Source organism: Acanthochromis polyacanthus, chromosome 2 (genome assembly GCF_021347895.1).
Source record: "Acanthochromis polyacanthus isolate Apoly-LR-REF ecotype Palm Island chromosome 2, KAUST_Apoly_ChrSc, whole genome shotgun sequence".
In the NCBI taxonomy this organism is placed as follows: domain Eukaryota; kingdom Metazoa; phylum Chordata; class Actinopteri; family Pomacentridae; genus Acanthochromis; species Acanthochromis polyacanthus.
The window spans coordinates 20,658,176-20,674,002 of record NC_067114.1 but is presented as its reverse complement, the minus strand read 5'-3'; the positions used below and the strand labels follow the sequence as shown (position 1 = coordinate 20,674,002).

The window sequence follows — 15,827 nt, the reverse complement described above, 5'->3', positions numbered from 1 at the left end:
CTTAAGCAAAGGTCTTACAATACAAAGATAGTAAAAAGCTTTTACTTTAAATAGCAAACCGCTTTTAACATCACCTGTAAGTCTATCTATCTATCTATCTATCTATCTATCTATCTATCTATCTATCTATCTATCTATCTATCTCTTACGTCACCCAAACCGTCCTGCTCCCTGCTATCCGGAAGTTAGCAGCTTAGATGGTGCTTTTCTAGACAACATCTTTTTTTGTTGTTGTTGTTGACAACTCATTAGCTTGAAATGACCACCAGTCTGACATGGAGGTTAAAACGCTACGGGCGTTTCGTCCCCTCCTCCAGAGAGACAAGAGGGAAGCCTTGGAAGGTAACTAAAGTTCCCTTGATAGCTATTAGGCGGTGTTATGCTAACTAGCTAAACGTCGTTTTTGTGTAAGCTAACTTCGCTCTGTTTAGCGTTGCATACTCCAAATTAAGCTGGTAGCTACCGTCGTTACAGGTGTCTTATACTATTAATGAGGGCAATTATACAAATTAAAATTCACCTTTTGTATAGTTAATTGGGTCTTTACTCTAGACCTACCTGCTAGCTAGAACACAGGTTGTGGCTGGAAGGGCGGGTCTTTCTTTTTACCTGCTTTCTATCCTGTTTAGCAGTTTGGCTAACATTTTTACCTTTGAACGTTTTATATGTGTTTTGTACTCCTTATCTATCCTAATCCTTCTCTCCATTGCGCAGTAACATATTTACCAAATTATTATTGTTGGTTTCTGATTACTCATGTAGTTACACTGTCAATATTCACAAATAGGAGCAAGTAGAAGAATAAAACTTATCGGCAAATATTAATTGCTGTTATTCCAGCACTTCCAACAAAGGATGATGAAGTTTACCAAAGTATATTTATATTGCGCATATTATCAAAAGAAATCGGTGCATTCACTATAAACGCAGTCACAGATCGTCATTAAAGAAAAGTGTAGCTACAGCACATTGAATGTGGTAGCCCAGATTGTCTTTGAGTATAAAAGTGTAGTCAACATAGGTTTAAAGATTATATTTAGGATCAAGTATATTTTAAACTGACTCTGAACATATATATATGTAAAAATGAAAAAGAAAGACCATTGTCACTGATACAGCTTTCATTTTGCGTCTAAAATAGAATGCTGTTGCCTTTTGAGTTTATGTCGGAGAATTTGTGCTGTAAGACCTTTGTTTGAAGGTTTACTCTGTAAACCTTCTGTAAACCTGCAGTGATTCACAGTTCTGTTTTAAATTCAGTTTTGGTATTCATATGGTGGCTGATAGAAAAACAGAATACTCACATGCACTTCAAGACACATAAACAAATCTCCAGAAATAGATTGAAAATTCGACTGTGGATTATTCAAATCATGCAAATGGAGTAAATATGTGTAAAAGCAATAATGCTAATACACTGCTGTAGATAAGTAAGAAAAACATGCAAGACTTTATGGAGTAGTCTGCATGTTCTTCAGTAATTATTGAGCATTCTTCATGAAGCTGAGGGAAGTAGCTCTGGCAGGAAAGTTTGAAAAAAAGCAAATTTAGATATATACCTCCAGTAATTAGATAACGTTGCTCCTAAAGGTGTTACATTTCAGAAAAACATTTGTAATGGGAAAATAAATGTGTGCAATACCGGTTATACTGGTAATGGTAATATAATATTTTGTGGAAAATGAGTGGGAGTCTCCATTGCCTTTTAATGTCACACATAATCAGGTCCTATGATTTTCTAATAATCATGTTTTCACTTTGCCATTAAACTTTAAGTTGCCAATGAATTGTGATATGTTTCTAGTTAGTACTCTTCAAGACAGTCTGGGAAGACAGAATAAGAAAAGCAACCATTGTGACTTTATCTTTCATTAACTGCATCAGACTCTAGATGGCAAGCTGGAGCTGTATATTTTCTGTGAAGACAGGGATGGGTGGCTCTGAAACTAAAATATACCTACATTGTGCAGTATATTTCATGAAAAATCTGAGAATAATAGGCATACATTCAGAGCTATTTAATTAAAATTAGTTTAAGGGCAATTACAGTCAACCCATAAGACTACCACATTACAGAGTGAAATGGACAATTCAAGGTGATTTTTGACTGTGAAATTACAAGAATTTACCAGACTGATATCATACTAAAAAGTAATTATTTCAAACACCCATGGTCTACTTTAGGTAGTTCACCTTTGTGAGGAATATTTCAATCCAGTTTTTTTAAAAATGGCATAAAGTACGCAGCGCATTATTGGGTAGATTGTCAAAACAGATGCTCTATAGCTCAGAATGGACAACCTTTCTGATGGTGTGCTGAACTATATGATACAATGTAACTGTGCCCTTTATCTTTATCTGCAATGGTTCAGCAAACACCATTCCAAAGAGTATATATATAGGGAGCAATTGTCAGGAAATCTAACAAGCAAATCATTAATATTCTTTCTCTTCATTAGATATACGAGGCTCTGGGTGACAAACCTGTAATTGTCCTCACAATAGTGGAATCGGGATACTTGCTGATACTGCAAGGACAAGAAAGCTTGGTAAGGAAGCTATGTGAGTGTTTGTTTTCATTTGTTGTTTATTTGTTTATATTTTCATGGATTTTCCCCTTTGTCACACACACAACATCTGAAGGATAAGCCTCATATTCCAGTTCCTGTTACACTGTTGTGATCCAACCTTGTGGATGAAATTATTTGTGGTGTGAAGGAAATTCTTTCTTTAGAGGTTTAATATCCTACATGTAATTCATTGTACTGTTGATTCAAACTTTAGAAGTATGCAGTGAAATCACCTTGGAACCTGACTTTTATATGAATCGTATTCATGACTTGACCTTTCAGGAAAAGAGATTACATCAAAAATCACCTAGCCTATGGATGGTATCATCATGTTCAGTATACTAGGTACTTTGAAAGTTTGTTATTCTAGATGAGAATATGCAGGGTTTGTGGTACAAAATGTGAAGGATGTTTTGATAAAAACAAACATGTAGTAAAGATTTATTTATTGTTTATTTAATAGGGACCAGTGTATACAATAAACATGTATAACACTATGACATTTATAGCCAGAGCTAATTTGCAAAGTCCGTCCCTAGAAGGGCTTTTACAGAAGAGAGAGAGAAAAAAACAAAAACAACAACAACATTAATACAAAGACAAATACATTCTGTTCAATCTAAAAATGGTTGCAGACCTGATCCCCTTTTAAAACCCGCTTCAGTTCATTTTTAAAGGCCCCTAGATCTAGGTCTTGTTTCAGTTCGCGTGACAGAGAGTTCCACAGTTTAGCAACCTTAACAGAAAAGGCAGATCTTCCAAACACAGTGTCTCTCCTAGGCTCTTTCACATTCCCATTAGAAGCTCCGCGTGTTCTTGAGCCTGTTGCTCTAAGTGGAACAATGAACTGTCCAAGAACCTCAGGGGCTTGATTGTACAGACATTTATACATTAATTTTAAATTACAGAAATTTATAAAATTTTCAAAATTAAGAAAGTGCAACCTCTGCAAAACTTCACAATGGTGGGTTCTAACAGATAAGTCACATGATCACAAAGAAATAATCTGTTTGATTTTGTGCAACTGTTCTGCAGTATACATAGATTAATTTAAACTTCTAGAATGCAGCAGATGTCGGAGCGATAAACAACGTCATAAAACAGTGTGTTGCAATGCTGCAATGTACCTTTAGATGAAATTATGTATCTACTTCAAAGTAACAAATTAAAACCATAGGGGAATTCTTGGAAATCATTTAAAGCTGTAGCTGCAAATGTCATCCTCTAACACTGGCAATCTATACTATGTCACAGTTATTATTGGTTGTCCTCCTCCATATGGAGGGAACACTGAATACGAATTCTGTTAATTAGTAACTAATCTGTGCAGAAATGATATTCATGGTGGAACATGACTACTGTGCCACCCTCTTCAAGAAGAGAGACATTTATAAAATTCTGCTACATTTAGTAGTTGTTTGTATGTTTTTGTGCTTTTAGATTTATATTAAAAAATAATTGTACACGCATACACACACACACATACAATTTCCTTAGCAAAATCAATAACAGAAATCTTCTTTCCAGATAAAATCTTCGATGAAGGCCACATGAAATATTCTGCTGAAGATCTTGGCATTTCTGCTCAAATCTGTTGGGTTTTGCCTGTCTCAGATGGGTGAAGCTAAATATTCCTCAGAACCTCTTGTGTCCTGTTTCAAAATTACTTAGAGAATATTACCGGTATAATGTTGAAGTTCAGGCTCACAAAAAGCTCAAAATCTCTTCAGGCTTGGTTAACATTTTTATACAAATATTTTCCTTGGTAGTAAAGTTCACATGCAGACATGAAAAGTTAACGCTGCCCTGCAGACAACAGAAATTTGAGGGACTACTCAATGTCTCATTAATGGTGTTCTGGCAGGAGACACAGCTATCTTGCTGTGCCAGGTTGCCGAGCCAGACAGATATTCAGGTCAGACTGCAGAGAGCTTTCACTGAGGATGATAGACTGGTCTATTATAGATTGGTGCAGTGAATGCTCAGGAACTTTCCATACAGAGAGCTTCAACCTATAGGCTATGATGAGGCCTGATGGAAACTTTCCAAACTGTCTTTGAACATAGCTAATATTGGCTGTCTCAAAGAGAATCGAGGGGTTACTGAAGATCTTCAGCAGTCAACTCAGAATATGGATACTCCTGAAAAAACAGGCAGAACTCAGCAAAAACTGCCTGTAATTGCATTTATATCTTAAAATTATGCATACTGAAAAAACAACATCAATTTTTTTCCAGTAAACGATTGGTCCACTTTGAGCCATCACATCAGCTCCAATGATCCTTGGCCTTGAATCTCTGAGTTTTAACACTTAAGCAGGTATAATAAACCAGTTTTCCAAAAGGTTAAAATTAACGTCTCACACATTGGTCTAAAATTTGCCCACAACTAGGATGGAGCTGGCGACTGGAAATGACATAGCAAATGATTTACATTACTTTCATACTTGTCGAACTATTAATGACTTCTTGTGGCCTGTATGGACGCATCTGCATTTGTCAGATTTTTCTATGCACATTTATTAAGGATTTTCCTTTCATTAATTGGAAACAGTACAGTTGGTACCTAAGTTAGAATTTTAATGAGATTTCATATTTGTATCCAAGAAATGTGTCCATAATTGGTATGTAATGAAGAATTTGGATATTCCGCAGAAACAAACTTTATCACTCCTAAATTACGAAGCATTATAAAACTGTCATTTTTAAAAATGTCTATTATAAACACTTGATTTGGATTGATGGTGCTACGTTTCAGAAAAGCAAATACTCCATGGCACAGTGCATTTGTTTAAAGGAAAATCTACTTGATTTGAATATGCTGTTATTTTCAAAGTCAAAACAAATGTATTTGTGAAATGTTTTTGACAAAATCATAATATAGGCTATTGTTTGCTTGATGCCTGCTTCTGTGAACAAAGCTTAACATAATCCTCACAGCTGAAGCTCAGAGGCTCAGAGGTTACTGAGTAAATAGAGACCCCTGCAGACAGTTCTGTGTAACATTTTTTTCCCTATCAGCTTTCACAACTATGATGGTTTCTTTTGTATGTAATTTGCATTCAATAATTAGTGAAAAAAGAAAAAAAAATATTATGTTATCTATAAGTAGGAGTCACCAATGGGGAAAAAGGATTTTTTTAAATACTGGCTGCTAAATATAGTTTTCTCTTGTCTTTTTCCAGGATACAATTCCTTTGCTCTGTGGCTCTGATTCTCTCAAAGTACATCAGAAATCTGATAACTTATTATTTCGCTTTACTGTGCAGGTGAGTCATAAGATCCATTTCAGTCAATGGTTAGCATTTATTTCAAGGTTAATCTAACTCTCCTCATAAGAAACCATTACATTACTGTAACAAAAATGAAAACTACTAATACATGGCTGCCTCATACTTCAGCTGCTTGAATATTCCTTCTACGTCTCCCTGTGTACCCAAGCTTCTTTTTTCTTTCTTAATGACATGCTGATTTCACAAAGGAAACACACAAACCACAGATTGTGTTTTCATTGGCACAGTTTATACGGACAGATACAGGCTGAGTGTGTTTGTGGATTTCTGCAGGGAGAGAGCCGCATGGTAAGGATGCAGTTTGATAGAAGGGGCAGAACCGAGGCCATAGATGAGTGTTCGAGTGCTGTGGCAAAGCTGAGGAAGTATGTGCCTGTCACCACTCAGGATGACGTCCCACTGTACCCTAATCAGCCCCCTGCTGAGGGCCCTGCACCAGCAACACAGGTTGCCCACCTTACGTTTCAGCAAATGCAATTTCTGTATCGAAATCAGCACTGACGCACAAAACCTTTATTTTTAGAAATCCCTAAAATAGGTGGTAACTTGAAGCTTGCAGTAGCTGTACAATATCAAAGAAATCAATGTGTCTTTCTTCCTGCTGGAGTTTCGATTTATTGAAATTTGTGAAGGATCTTTTGTGTAACCATTGATTGTGTAATATTTTGTAAATTGAGTAACAGAATCATCACAAGGCTAAATGACATTACTAAAGTTTTCTTCGATGCATCACTCAAGAACAGTGGTTATGCCACAAAGCTGTGGTCATCTTCATCAGCTGTGGCCATATTATTCCCACTAGATGGTGCTATTTACAGCCCTGTCTGATTATTAGAGGTGCCATGACAGATACAGTAGGTGGAGTGAGATACACTATATAATGTGTATGAATTATTAGCCAATCACAGTACAGGATGTGGTTTACATTACAGCATGCTCCACCCTGAACACACAATCACAGAGGAATGCAAAACAATCATATAATTGATTTATAAATGCATATATTAAAATGGCATCACCCTGAAGCCACTCAGAAAATTAGTTCTTAATATTGCTTTAAGCAATCAAATTGTTAATTATGAAAACAAACATTTGTCTCCTGAGGCCAAAAACTAGCAATGACAAAAAAGAAAGAAAGAAAGAAAGAAAAACAACAAAACATGGCATTAAGCCATTTAAGCAGTGGAAATGTATACTCTCAATGACATACTGTAGGAATGAGATTGCTGTTGCACCATTATTCAATTCTGCCAAATGGCTGGAGTCACTTTATATATTGTCATGTCACCTGAAAATAGTCACAACATATGGGTAATTACAAATTGGATCCTGAGGTGAAAGTTACATCCAGCTTTTCTAGGCTTAACAGCTTTAAACATGAAGGACTGTGAACGGAATAGTGTCCACTATGGGGCTGAAGTTGACCTTTAGCGAACACACACACTGAAGGAGTTCACAGTGAAGATGAAAGGCCTTTGAGGGGTGGATATCTTTCAATTAGTAATGAAGCCATTGATTGGTCTCTTAACCCTGCGGTTTCATGTCGTGTTTGTCAAATCTTTTTTCTTCTTTTGTGTGTCACTCTGTGCTAGCAGACTTGTCAAGGGAAGGCTGTGGGAGCTGAGCCTGAGGTCGTCCAAGGATCTTTGTCCATCAAGCGCCTTACCCAGGTATTAATTGCTAAAAGCAAAAGGCAGTGAACAGCAGGTCATCAAACGGTAGCACCTAACAAAGTTGAACATTCGCAGCATTTATTGTAATTTCGTGTAAAGCTTAAAGCTAGACTGCTGGACTTCAATATATAAATTAATGTCGCATTCAAGCTCTTGCCAGCCAGATTTCCATAATGATGAATAAGCCTATTAGTGGCAGGTAAATCTTTCAGTATTCTGTAGTATAGGCTACCAGAGTTTCTAATTTGATTTTCAGTGGTGACATTCCTGCACTGGTGCACTGATAGCGACATGTTTACATCAGCCAGCAATGATTGATTTGCCAGAGCTGAAGAGGGAGGCAGCTATAGCAACAGAGACAAGGTAGACTACAGAATTAGGAGTATGGTGGGAAAACCTAGAGTTGCTGCTGAGCCAGATAGAAACTCCGCACTGCAGTGTTACCAAGGAGCACAGTGTTTTTATTGATTTTCACGAGGCACATGACTTTCATTTAAATGTATTTAAATCGTTAATTTTAACACAGGCTACTCGGTTTCTTCTGTTTAATTTTACTGAAATATCCTCTTGACCTTCCGCAGCACTTCTTGGGAGAGGCTGCTTTGACTCTGCCTCAAATGTATCATCACAGTTCTTTGGCACAAGGTGACTCGGAGTCCATCTTGCGTGTTTGTTTGTTGGATCCCAGCTTTTATGCATTTGTAGAGAAGATGGAGGGGGAACTGAAGAAACTGCTTGAAGAGTAAAGAATCTTAGCAGCAGCTGAAGGCAGAAAGGTCAAGTCAGTGCAAAGTGTGTACGTGTGTGTGTTTTCTTCTACAGTTTGTGTAGGCTGTGCGTTTTGGTGGTGGAGCATTTCTTGCTGTGCTGCTGGTGTTCTCTGAAATGCTTTTACACATTATTTGCTATGGTATATGGCCTGAAGAGGATAGTTTGAATGGTATTGGTTCAGTTGGTTAGAAGACTTGCAAAATTCAAAAAAAAAAAAAACTGGATTCATTTTTAAGCTTTTTATTCAGAAAAAAAAATATTGGTCTCACTCATATGTTTGATCGTGGCTATATACTCTGGTCCCTCTGTTCCCATCTTAATGCAGGTCCATTTCCACCGCAACACACATGGATACATTGTATTGAAAGAGGAGTCATGCAGCTACAGCAGTGAATTTTGCTATGCCAGCTTCCAAGTGATCCCACATATTAAAGCTTCACTGAGTAAAACAAACTGCCCTCCATATATCTATTTAAGAATACATATTGCATAGGATTATAGCCATGCTATACAGTTAGAGAGAAAAATAAAAATAAAAAATCAATTAATGAAATTGGGAAATATAAAAAAATATTATTTTTTTACAGATTTCCTATCATTTGAACACTCATACTTCAACATATACAAGACATCTAAGTTACTCTGGAAAGAAAATAAAAATAATACACATATCATTTTTGTTAAGATAGTTAAACACACAGTAATCATTTTCTGTAAGCACTCTCAATTAAATTTAAATACTGCCAGTCATTGAAGCCCTTGCTTCACAATAAAAGTTCTGTTAAAAGTAGACTTGTCACAAATCAAATATAGTTAAATGACCATGATATGCTGTACAAATTTTCAAGAATAAAACTAACTAATGTATATATATTTATATATATATATATATATATATATATATATATATATATATATATATATATAAAACAAGGATGACTCCATAAAAAACATAGGTCATTTTGGATGCAAAAAAAGCCACACGAGGGATAACAACAGAAAATGTCTATTCTGAGTATCCTATTGCGTAATTATCTTGCATGCATTGTACATGATATGTAATACAAAAGGGATCACCTCATTTGAGGACATGATAAAATTAATGAAGGAGACATCAACATCACATTAAAAATGTGTACACCTCTGTGGTGGTTTTAGTCATTATTCGTCAGCCTGAATTCTCCACGTAAGACTGAATAAGGCATGCTTAAGACAGCCATTATGTTCTTTTTGTTGCCAGTGTTATGCTGATATTGTTTCTCATAAAATGAGACAAGATATGCTTTTTCAAAACCGCCCGGAGCTCTATCCATCTCTGATACCTTCATGTAGTCAAAAAAATGCAGTTTAGCCATCTCATCTGTGGAGAGAAAATCAAGAGAAGGCGTGACTATGGATAATCCTCGCAGTCAGTTCTATATTTAGCACCCATCCCCTATAACAGTGCTTACTTGAGTAAATTGCTTATTTTGTATTCCTCTGGCGAATATTTTTGTCCTTGTGGTTGTTTGTTGAATTTGTTTTCCTAGGAAAGAAGCAGTCAAGATTTAGTGACCTACAGGTAAAAGGCATTGAAGTCACACAGCCCAGTACTTCCATATGAATTACATATGCAACAATACAAGTATATGTTTACTTACATGGTTCCAACTGGTTCATCATCTTTGACATGTGGAGAGAAGAGGAGAAAAAAAAGCACACTGTGAGATTAACATAACAGAAAAATACCTCTGTTGCATGTTTCAGCACATTTACTGCTAAAAATATGGGCTTTGCTTTGCTGTCATCAAAGTTTTCCTGTTTTCTCAGGCAGCTATTAGTTCACTGTAATTTTAAAATGGTACGACAATCTATTTTCTTAAACCTGAAAATTTCTGCAGACAGCAAAAAAATTGAGACAGTTCTTTTTTGAGCATCAGTCTTGTGCAGTAAGGCAGCTGGAAACACAGCTTGCCTTGAATACATGAATTGTGGTGTGGCACAATCATGCAGTGGTAGGATGCTCTGACATCACAGACGTGGGAGTCAGCCGTTGAAAAGCTTATACTGTATACGCTTGTATGCATACGTTTTTGTGTCTGGCAATCACAGCATGAATGTGAAATTGGCAGCTTCTTACATTACAAACAATGTGGACACCAATGGCTGCTTGGGTTAAAAAAAAAAAACATTCAGAAAAAAAACAACTGTTTGCATTTGGAAAATGGTCAGCAGTGGCATATTTAGAGTTGAAGGGCTGAAATGTGGAAAAAAAAATGCTGTGACATGGTCCCTGAAAGAGCAGCTTTATCACCAAACATTGAAAACTTAACCTCACACACCATCTGAGTCTCATGGGGTTCCTGTTCATTTCAGACTGAGCATATGTGTAGGAGGGTTACAGATGGCTCACTTAAAGCCATCTTTTAATTACACTCAGTGATTTCATAGCGATTTTTAACAGGGGCTGGTACATGGGTGTGATAGTGTAACTGACTTGGCATAAAGACATGTATCTGCTCGAAGCTGTCTCTCAGCATCTAGAGTTTGTATCCAGCCCTTACACTAGTACATGAACTTGATGAAAATACACACGATTGGGTATCAATTTTCTTAGTCCGGAAAACACATACAGTTGTCATTCTTGCTGACTATAAGGAAGTGCAGTAAATAACATGCAGTGCGTTACAATGCAGCAGTAAGGAATACTGCAGGCAGAACTGGTGAATAGTAGTGGATATTGTTGCACTGATAGAAAAGTTAGTTCCAAATCCCACAGTCTTGGGGTTGACAAGGTGGTTGGTGTTTTGCATACAGATGAAATGTGTTAACAGGTAAGTAACCAGTCACAGTGAGATATTTTCCATGCAGTTGTAAGTCTGAGATAAGCAGCATTAGCAGCATTCCATGGCATTAAAATGGAGCAGATTATGGCAGTTAAAATGTTAGACAAAAACATGGTTCTGTGACGCCTTGGAGGAGGAACATCTGTCAGCATATATCACTGTTTTCGCACCTCATATGTATACACCACAAAAGCTATGTTTACTATTATGGCTTTGCAAGCGCAACAGCAAATAACAGATTTTTGCTGTGTGAGATCAACAGTCAAAGAATAATAATCATTTATATTCATTGTACCGCATCAAGTCAGACTGCATCGGTTGTAATTTCACTTCTTTACTTAAAAAAATCCAGTATCTGGGTGCAAGATTCATAGCTTAAGATTTGTTTTATTATATAAAGTGAGCTGTTATTTAGGAAATCATCACACAGCAAAACTGTAATTTCAGCAACTGGTTTTGAAACATATGATAGAAATGTCACCCTCTGCACAGAGCCTTTGGCTGTGGAGTATAAAAGTGTTCAAACACAGCTAAGCCATCAAGAGACCAGAATTCATAATGCACACAGACAGGGGCCAAAACCTCTGGGAATACGGGATGCTAAAAGGAGATTTTAGAGAGGCTGTGCATCGTGAGCTGGGAGTCCTCATTCCTGATTTGAATGGCATAAACATGGCAAATATAATCTACCTTAATCGCTTCATTTTTGCAGTAGATGAAACCAAACTAGAGGCCATGCAGAGCTTACTTGAGCCGTGTGGTTTGTTTGTATCTGTGTGCGCACAAATCCGTTTCAAGCAAATATCAAACCCAAATGTGTATTTGTTTGCTTGTTTTTTTTTCTAATCACAAACATATGAACACCTTTTAGATTGGCGTTGAAAAATCTACTTTAGACATTCCATAGAATGATTATAAATACATACAGTGTCTTAATGGTTTGGGAAAGCTTTAAACTTCAAGAACCATTGTGGTAACTCATATCCTATGAAAAAAATTTAAATGCCAGTGAATATTATGTAGTTGCAAGTGATGTTTACAGTCATTAAATGATTAATAAGTGGACTGTGAAGCATCGGTAAACACTACTTTGGACCCCATTAAATGATTAATCTATTTCTAACCTGTCACCCGAACCCTTGCTTGTGAGGGTAAAGTGTATGTGCAGAATTAAGAGGACAGAAATGAGAAGCAGCATCATGTCCGAAGAACAGTTTAAGACACTGGGGATTATCTGCTTAATAATCCTTGCACATTTTACATGGTAAATCTTTTTCCTTTTTTTATTGAGCTAAGTAAATGAAAGGCAGGATGTACCCAGATTCTGTATTTGTTTAGTCTGTATTAGAGTGTGGCGTACAACTGTTGCCCAGCTGGAGTGATTCACATGAGTGGAATTACTGTGGAGGCTTTGTGTTTTGCTAGTGTTCATGTTGTATTTGAAAATGAAAAGAAGGCAAAGCCATATGAGTCGAGGTCAGACAGAATCTTTGGTGACTGGAGATGCCTTTGGGCTTTCTAGACGTTGTCATCTTGTCACAGACTTATCATGTGATTCTGTCTGCCTCCTGAAGCACGGGCCTCTTCCTTAGTTTAAAGTGGAAAAAGCAATCTTGTGTATTGGGTACTAGATTTAGCAAAACTTAAAGTGTTAAAGCAAAAATGCTCCAATATCTCCAGCTGAAAAATGAGTGGATGGATACTAGATTAAATTAAACTGCATATTGTGTCATTTTTTTCTTAGGTTTTATTTATTTTTTCTTCATTTCTGTTTATTTTTTCCTTTCTTTGGTCACATTAGATATGGTTTTGCTATATCAGCATACTGTTCTGCCTCAGACTGCAGATACTTATACCTCAACTGGCCAACAGAGCAAAAGCCCTTGATGTTTTTTTTTAGTACTTTAGCAGTCAAGTACCTCTCTAATACCTCAACTATATTGGCCTGAGTAGAGGAGAGTGTCTGTAGATGGCATTGGAAAATAAGGGTTAACCTGTGTTAGAGGGCTAGACACTGAAGTGCTCATAACAGTATATGTTATTGAATGGAGCAGGTAGCATTTGTTACACAGTGAGACTGTTGGTATTGGAAAACGGCCTAGGCGCTTTATAGCCTTAATATTATTGCAAGGCCAGATGGATCTATGATTCAATGTGTGTTTGCTTTCCAGTAAGAGCAGTTTGTTGAGGCAGAAATATTTTACAAAATGCACTGAAATGTTTGTTGTTTTACTTGTGTGAGGAAGTCATCAAAATGAACCATGCAGAGAACACAAAACAGTCCATTAGCTTTATATTTTTTGCTCATGACTCAGCACCGCAGCCTATTAAATACACTACTGTTACCACATGTTAAGCAAGTGAGTATACTTAGCAAGCCGGGGTCATAGTTATTCAAACAATAGTGAAAATGATTCAAGATGTGCTCGTGCTTTTTTTTTTTTTTTTTTTTAAATAGGTAAAAGTAAAACTGAATATTAGGGCCTGTTCATCAGTGATGTGCATTTCTTATTTTAGATAATCTTACCCACACTTAGGTTCTGAACTGGTTTAGGATCGTTTTATTAACTTCTTCCACTCACTTTACTAAGTTGGATTAGTACAAATCTGCAAATCATTTTTAATTATGAATACTGACTGAAACTGATGGCTCTGTGAAGAAATACAAAACTGATTCCAATATCCATCAAAGCATTTGCCTATCTCCTATAGAAACATATCAGATTTTATGGGTTCAACTTAATGGAAATGGTAATGAATGGAGACAAGGTTTTATTTCACCCTAACTGGTACAAAGCAAACTGAATTTATCGTGTTAGTATTTCAGCAATATCTCATCAGAGATTGGAATGTTTCTGGATGAACTGTAAGCTTGTAAAAACATACAAATTGACAGAAAGGGAAAAGAAAATCTCCAAAACCATGCAGGATATCTCACTTACCACCCATTTAGATTATGTTGCCATTTGGAAAGAAGGGGGAAGGGGAAAAGAATCGTAACCAATTACATTATAAATTGGGACTGATGTGTTTTATAGCGACAGCCTGGTCACCGCAGGTTGATTAACACTGTCACAATCAAAACATCTGTAAACAGAATCATCATTATAGTACACAAATGTGTACAAATACACAAAATGTTTACCTGATGTGCATCTATACAGCTCATATTTGCATGTGTCCAAAATGTGGCGTACTGTTTATGTGACAATGTCCTTCCGTTCTCCTTTTGGCACACCATTCAAGAGCAAGACCGCAAATCTTGTAACCACATAGTTCAAAGTTCACTTCTGTGCACATCTCTTGGTCTTATATGAATTTACTTTCATTGTCATTTTGAATCTGGGAATTATTAGACAATTTCTGTACCTGGAGAACATTAAAGTGTCTCGCAGGTATTTTAAATATGTGATATATACTTTCGTACTTAATTAACAGAGAAAAAGTTTTCTTACCGTCCATTATGTCGTCTGGCCTCTTGCGTTTCTCATAGACAACGATGATGACTACTAGGATGATAATTTCTGCCAGCACACCCAGGAAAGGCCATAGTGGAGCAAGATGGCTTCGCACTCGTAGTATAGTGGTCTCGGCTGTGTTTCCAATCGCGTTAGTGGCATTGCATTCGTATTTTCCAGGATCTGTGTTTATATCCAGATTTAGTATGTTGAGCTCTGTGTAGTTGTCTCTGTTAGTGATGAAGAAGCGTCCAGTGGAGTTGTCAATGTCCTGCAATACAATGACCATGTCTCAAAGTTAACTACACCGAAATAACAAGTAGATGTGAACAGTAGCATGCCCTCTACTGTGTTTGTCTATTGTGCCTGTGCAGCTTCCTCTCTATTTTTAGGTTGATATACTGTATATACACAACATGCACACGTACTATGTAGGATGTTCCGTCCACTTTACGCCATGTCCAGGTGGGATGTGGGTAGCCAACAGACTTGCAGTAAAGCATTGCATTTTCCCCCTCATTTTTATTTTCACTTCGTTTGTGGCCAGTGATGTCAGGTTTTGCTGGAAAGGTAAAATAAATAAATAAAGTTGATCATTAGCTGAGTTGGCAGAAGTAAGACAGTCAAAGGAACGTTTAAAATCCTACCAGATGGCATGAATAAAGAAAGCCTGATTGGCTGTTTGTCTATGCTAACATTGTGTGTTATTCAGATGTCTAGGTAACACAGAGGAATGCAATTAAGAGTCTCTACTGTAGGAGTGATTCACTGAAAAGGCTCCATTTTCTTTGAAATTTGCAGACATATTGCAGGCAGCAAGAATCATAGTAGGCTCTTTGCAGATAATTTCAGAAATCAACATTGCTTTGCATCATCTAGTTTAAGTCGTGTCATTTCACACAGAGCTGAGTTAATTTGTGCTGTATATCGTTTCTTCCGTTTCAATTTGTCACTTGACTACTCACAGGATTAATTTTGTATGTTAAGGTAAATTGTTACCTACACTCTACTTGGCAGCACCTGGTCATTTTAACATTTTATGATTTAATGATTAATTTCAAAAACTGCAGCTCCCATAAGTCTTTCACATAGGCATACTATGACAACCTTATCGGGACTGTAGTTGTTTAATGCCTGTAAAATAGCTGTGGCTAGTTTTTTAGTTGTACTGTATATACATATTGTATACTTGGTAATAGATATAAATTTTACATGAAAATACAGTATGATTTAGCTTA

General features: G+C 36.7%; 2 protein-coding genes across 3 annotated transcripts in view; one reads left to right on the top strand and one right to left on the bottom strand.

The window, feature by feature from the left end:
• Positions 1 to 258: 258 nt before the first annotated feature.
• Positions 259 to 8,281, top strand: rec114 (REC114 meiotic recombination protein). The gene is made up of 6 exons (XM_051944859.1): positions 259 to 342; positions 2,460 to 2,549; positions 5,755 to 5,838; positions 6,136 to 6,300; positions 7,458 to 7,532; positions 8,117 to 8,281. The coding sequence occupies exons 1-6, from the start codon at positions 259 to 261 to the stop codon at positions 8,279 to 8,281; spliced, it is 663 nt and encodes a 220-aa protein (XP_051800819.1).
• A 249-nt stretch (positions 8,282 to 8,530) lies between these two features.
• nptnb (neuroplastin b) overlaps positions 8,531 to 15,827 on the bottom strand; it is a 29,137-nt gene continuing 21,840 nt past the window's right edge. For both annotated transcript variants that reach the window (XM_022213435.2, XM_051937969.1), the window contains 5 exons: positions 15,018 to 15,151; positions 14,587 to 14,860; positions 9,947 to 9,968; positions 9,758 to 9,831; positions 8,531 to 9,666 (listed from right to left, as the gene is read on the bottom strand). In XM_022213435.2, coding sequence (XP_022069127.1) covers positions 9,771 to 9,831; positions 9,947 to 9,968; positions 14,587 to 14,860; positions 15,018 to 15,151 — 491 coding nt within the window. In that variant the 3' untranslated portion in view covers positions 8,531 to 9,666; positions 9,758 to 9,770. The remainder of the gene's footprint in view (positions 9,667 to 9,757; positions 9,832 to 9,946; positions 9,969 to 14,586; positions 14,861 to 15,017; positions 15,152 to 15,827) is intronic.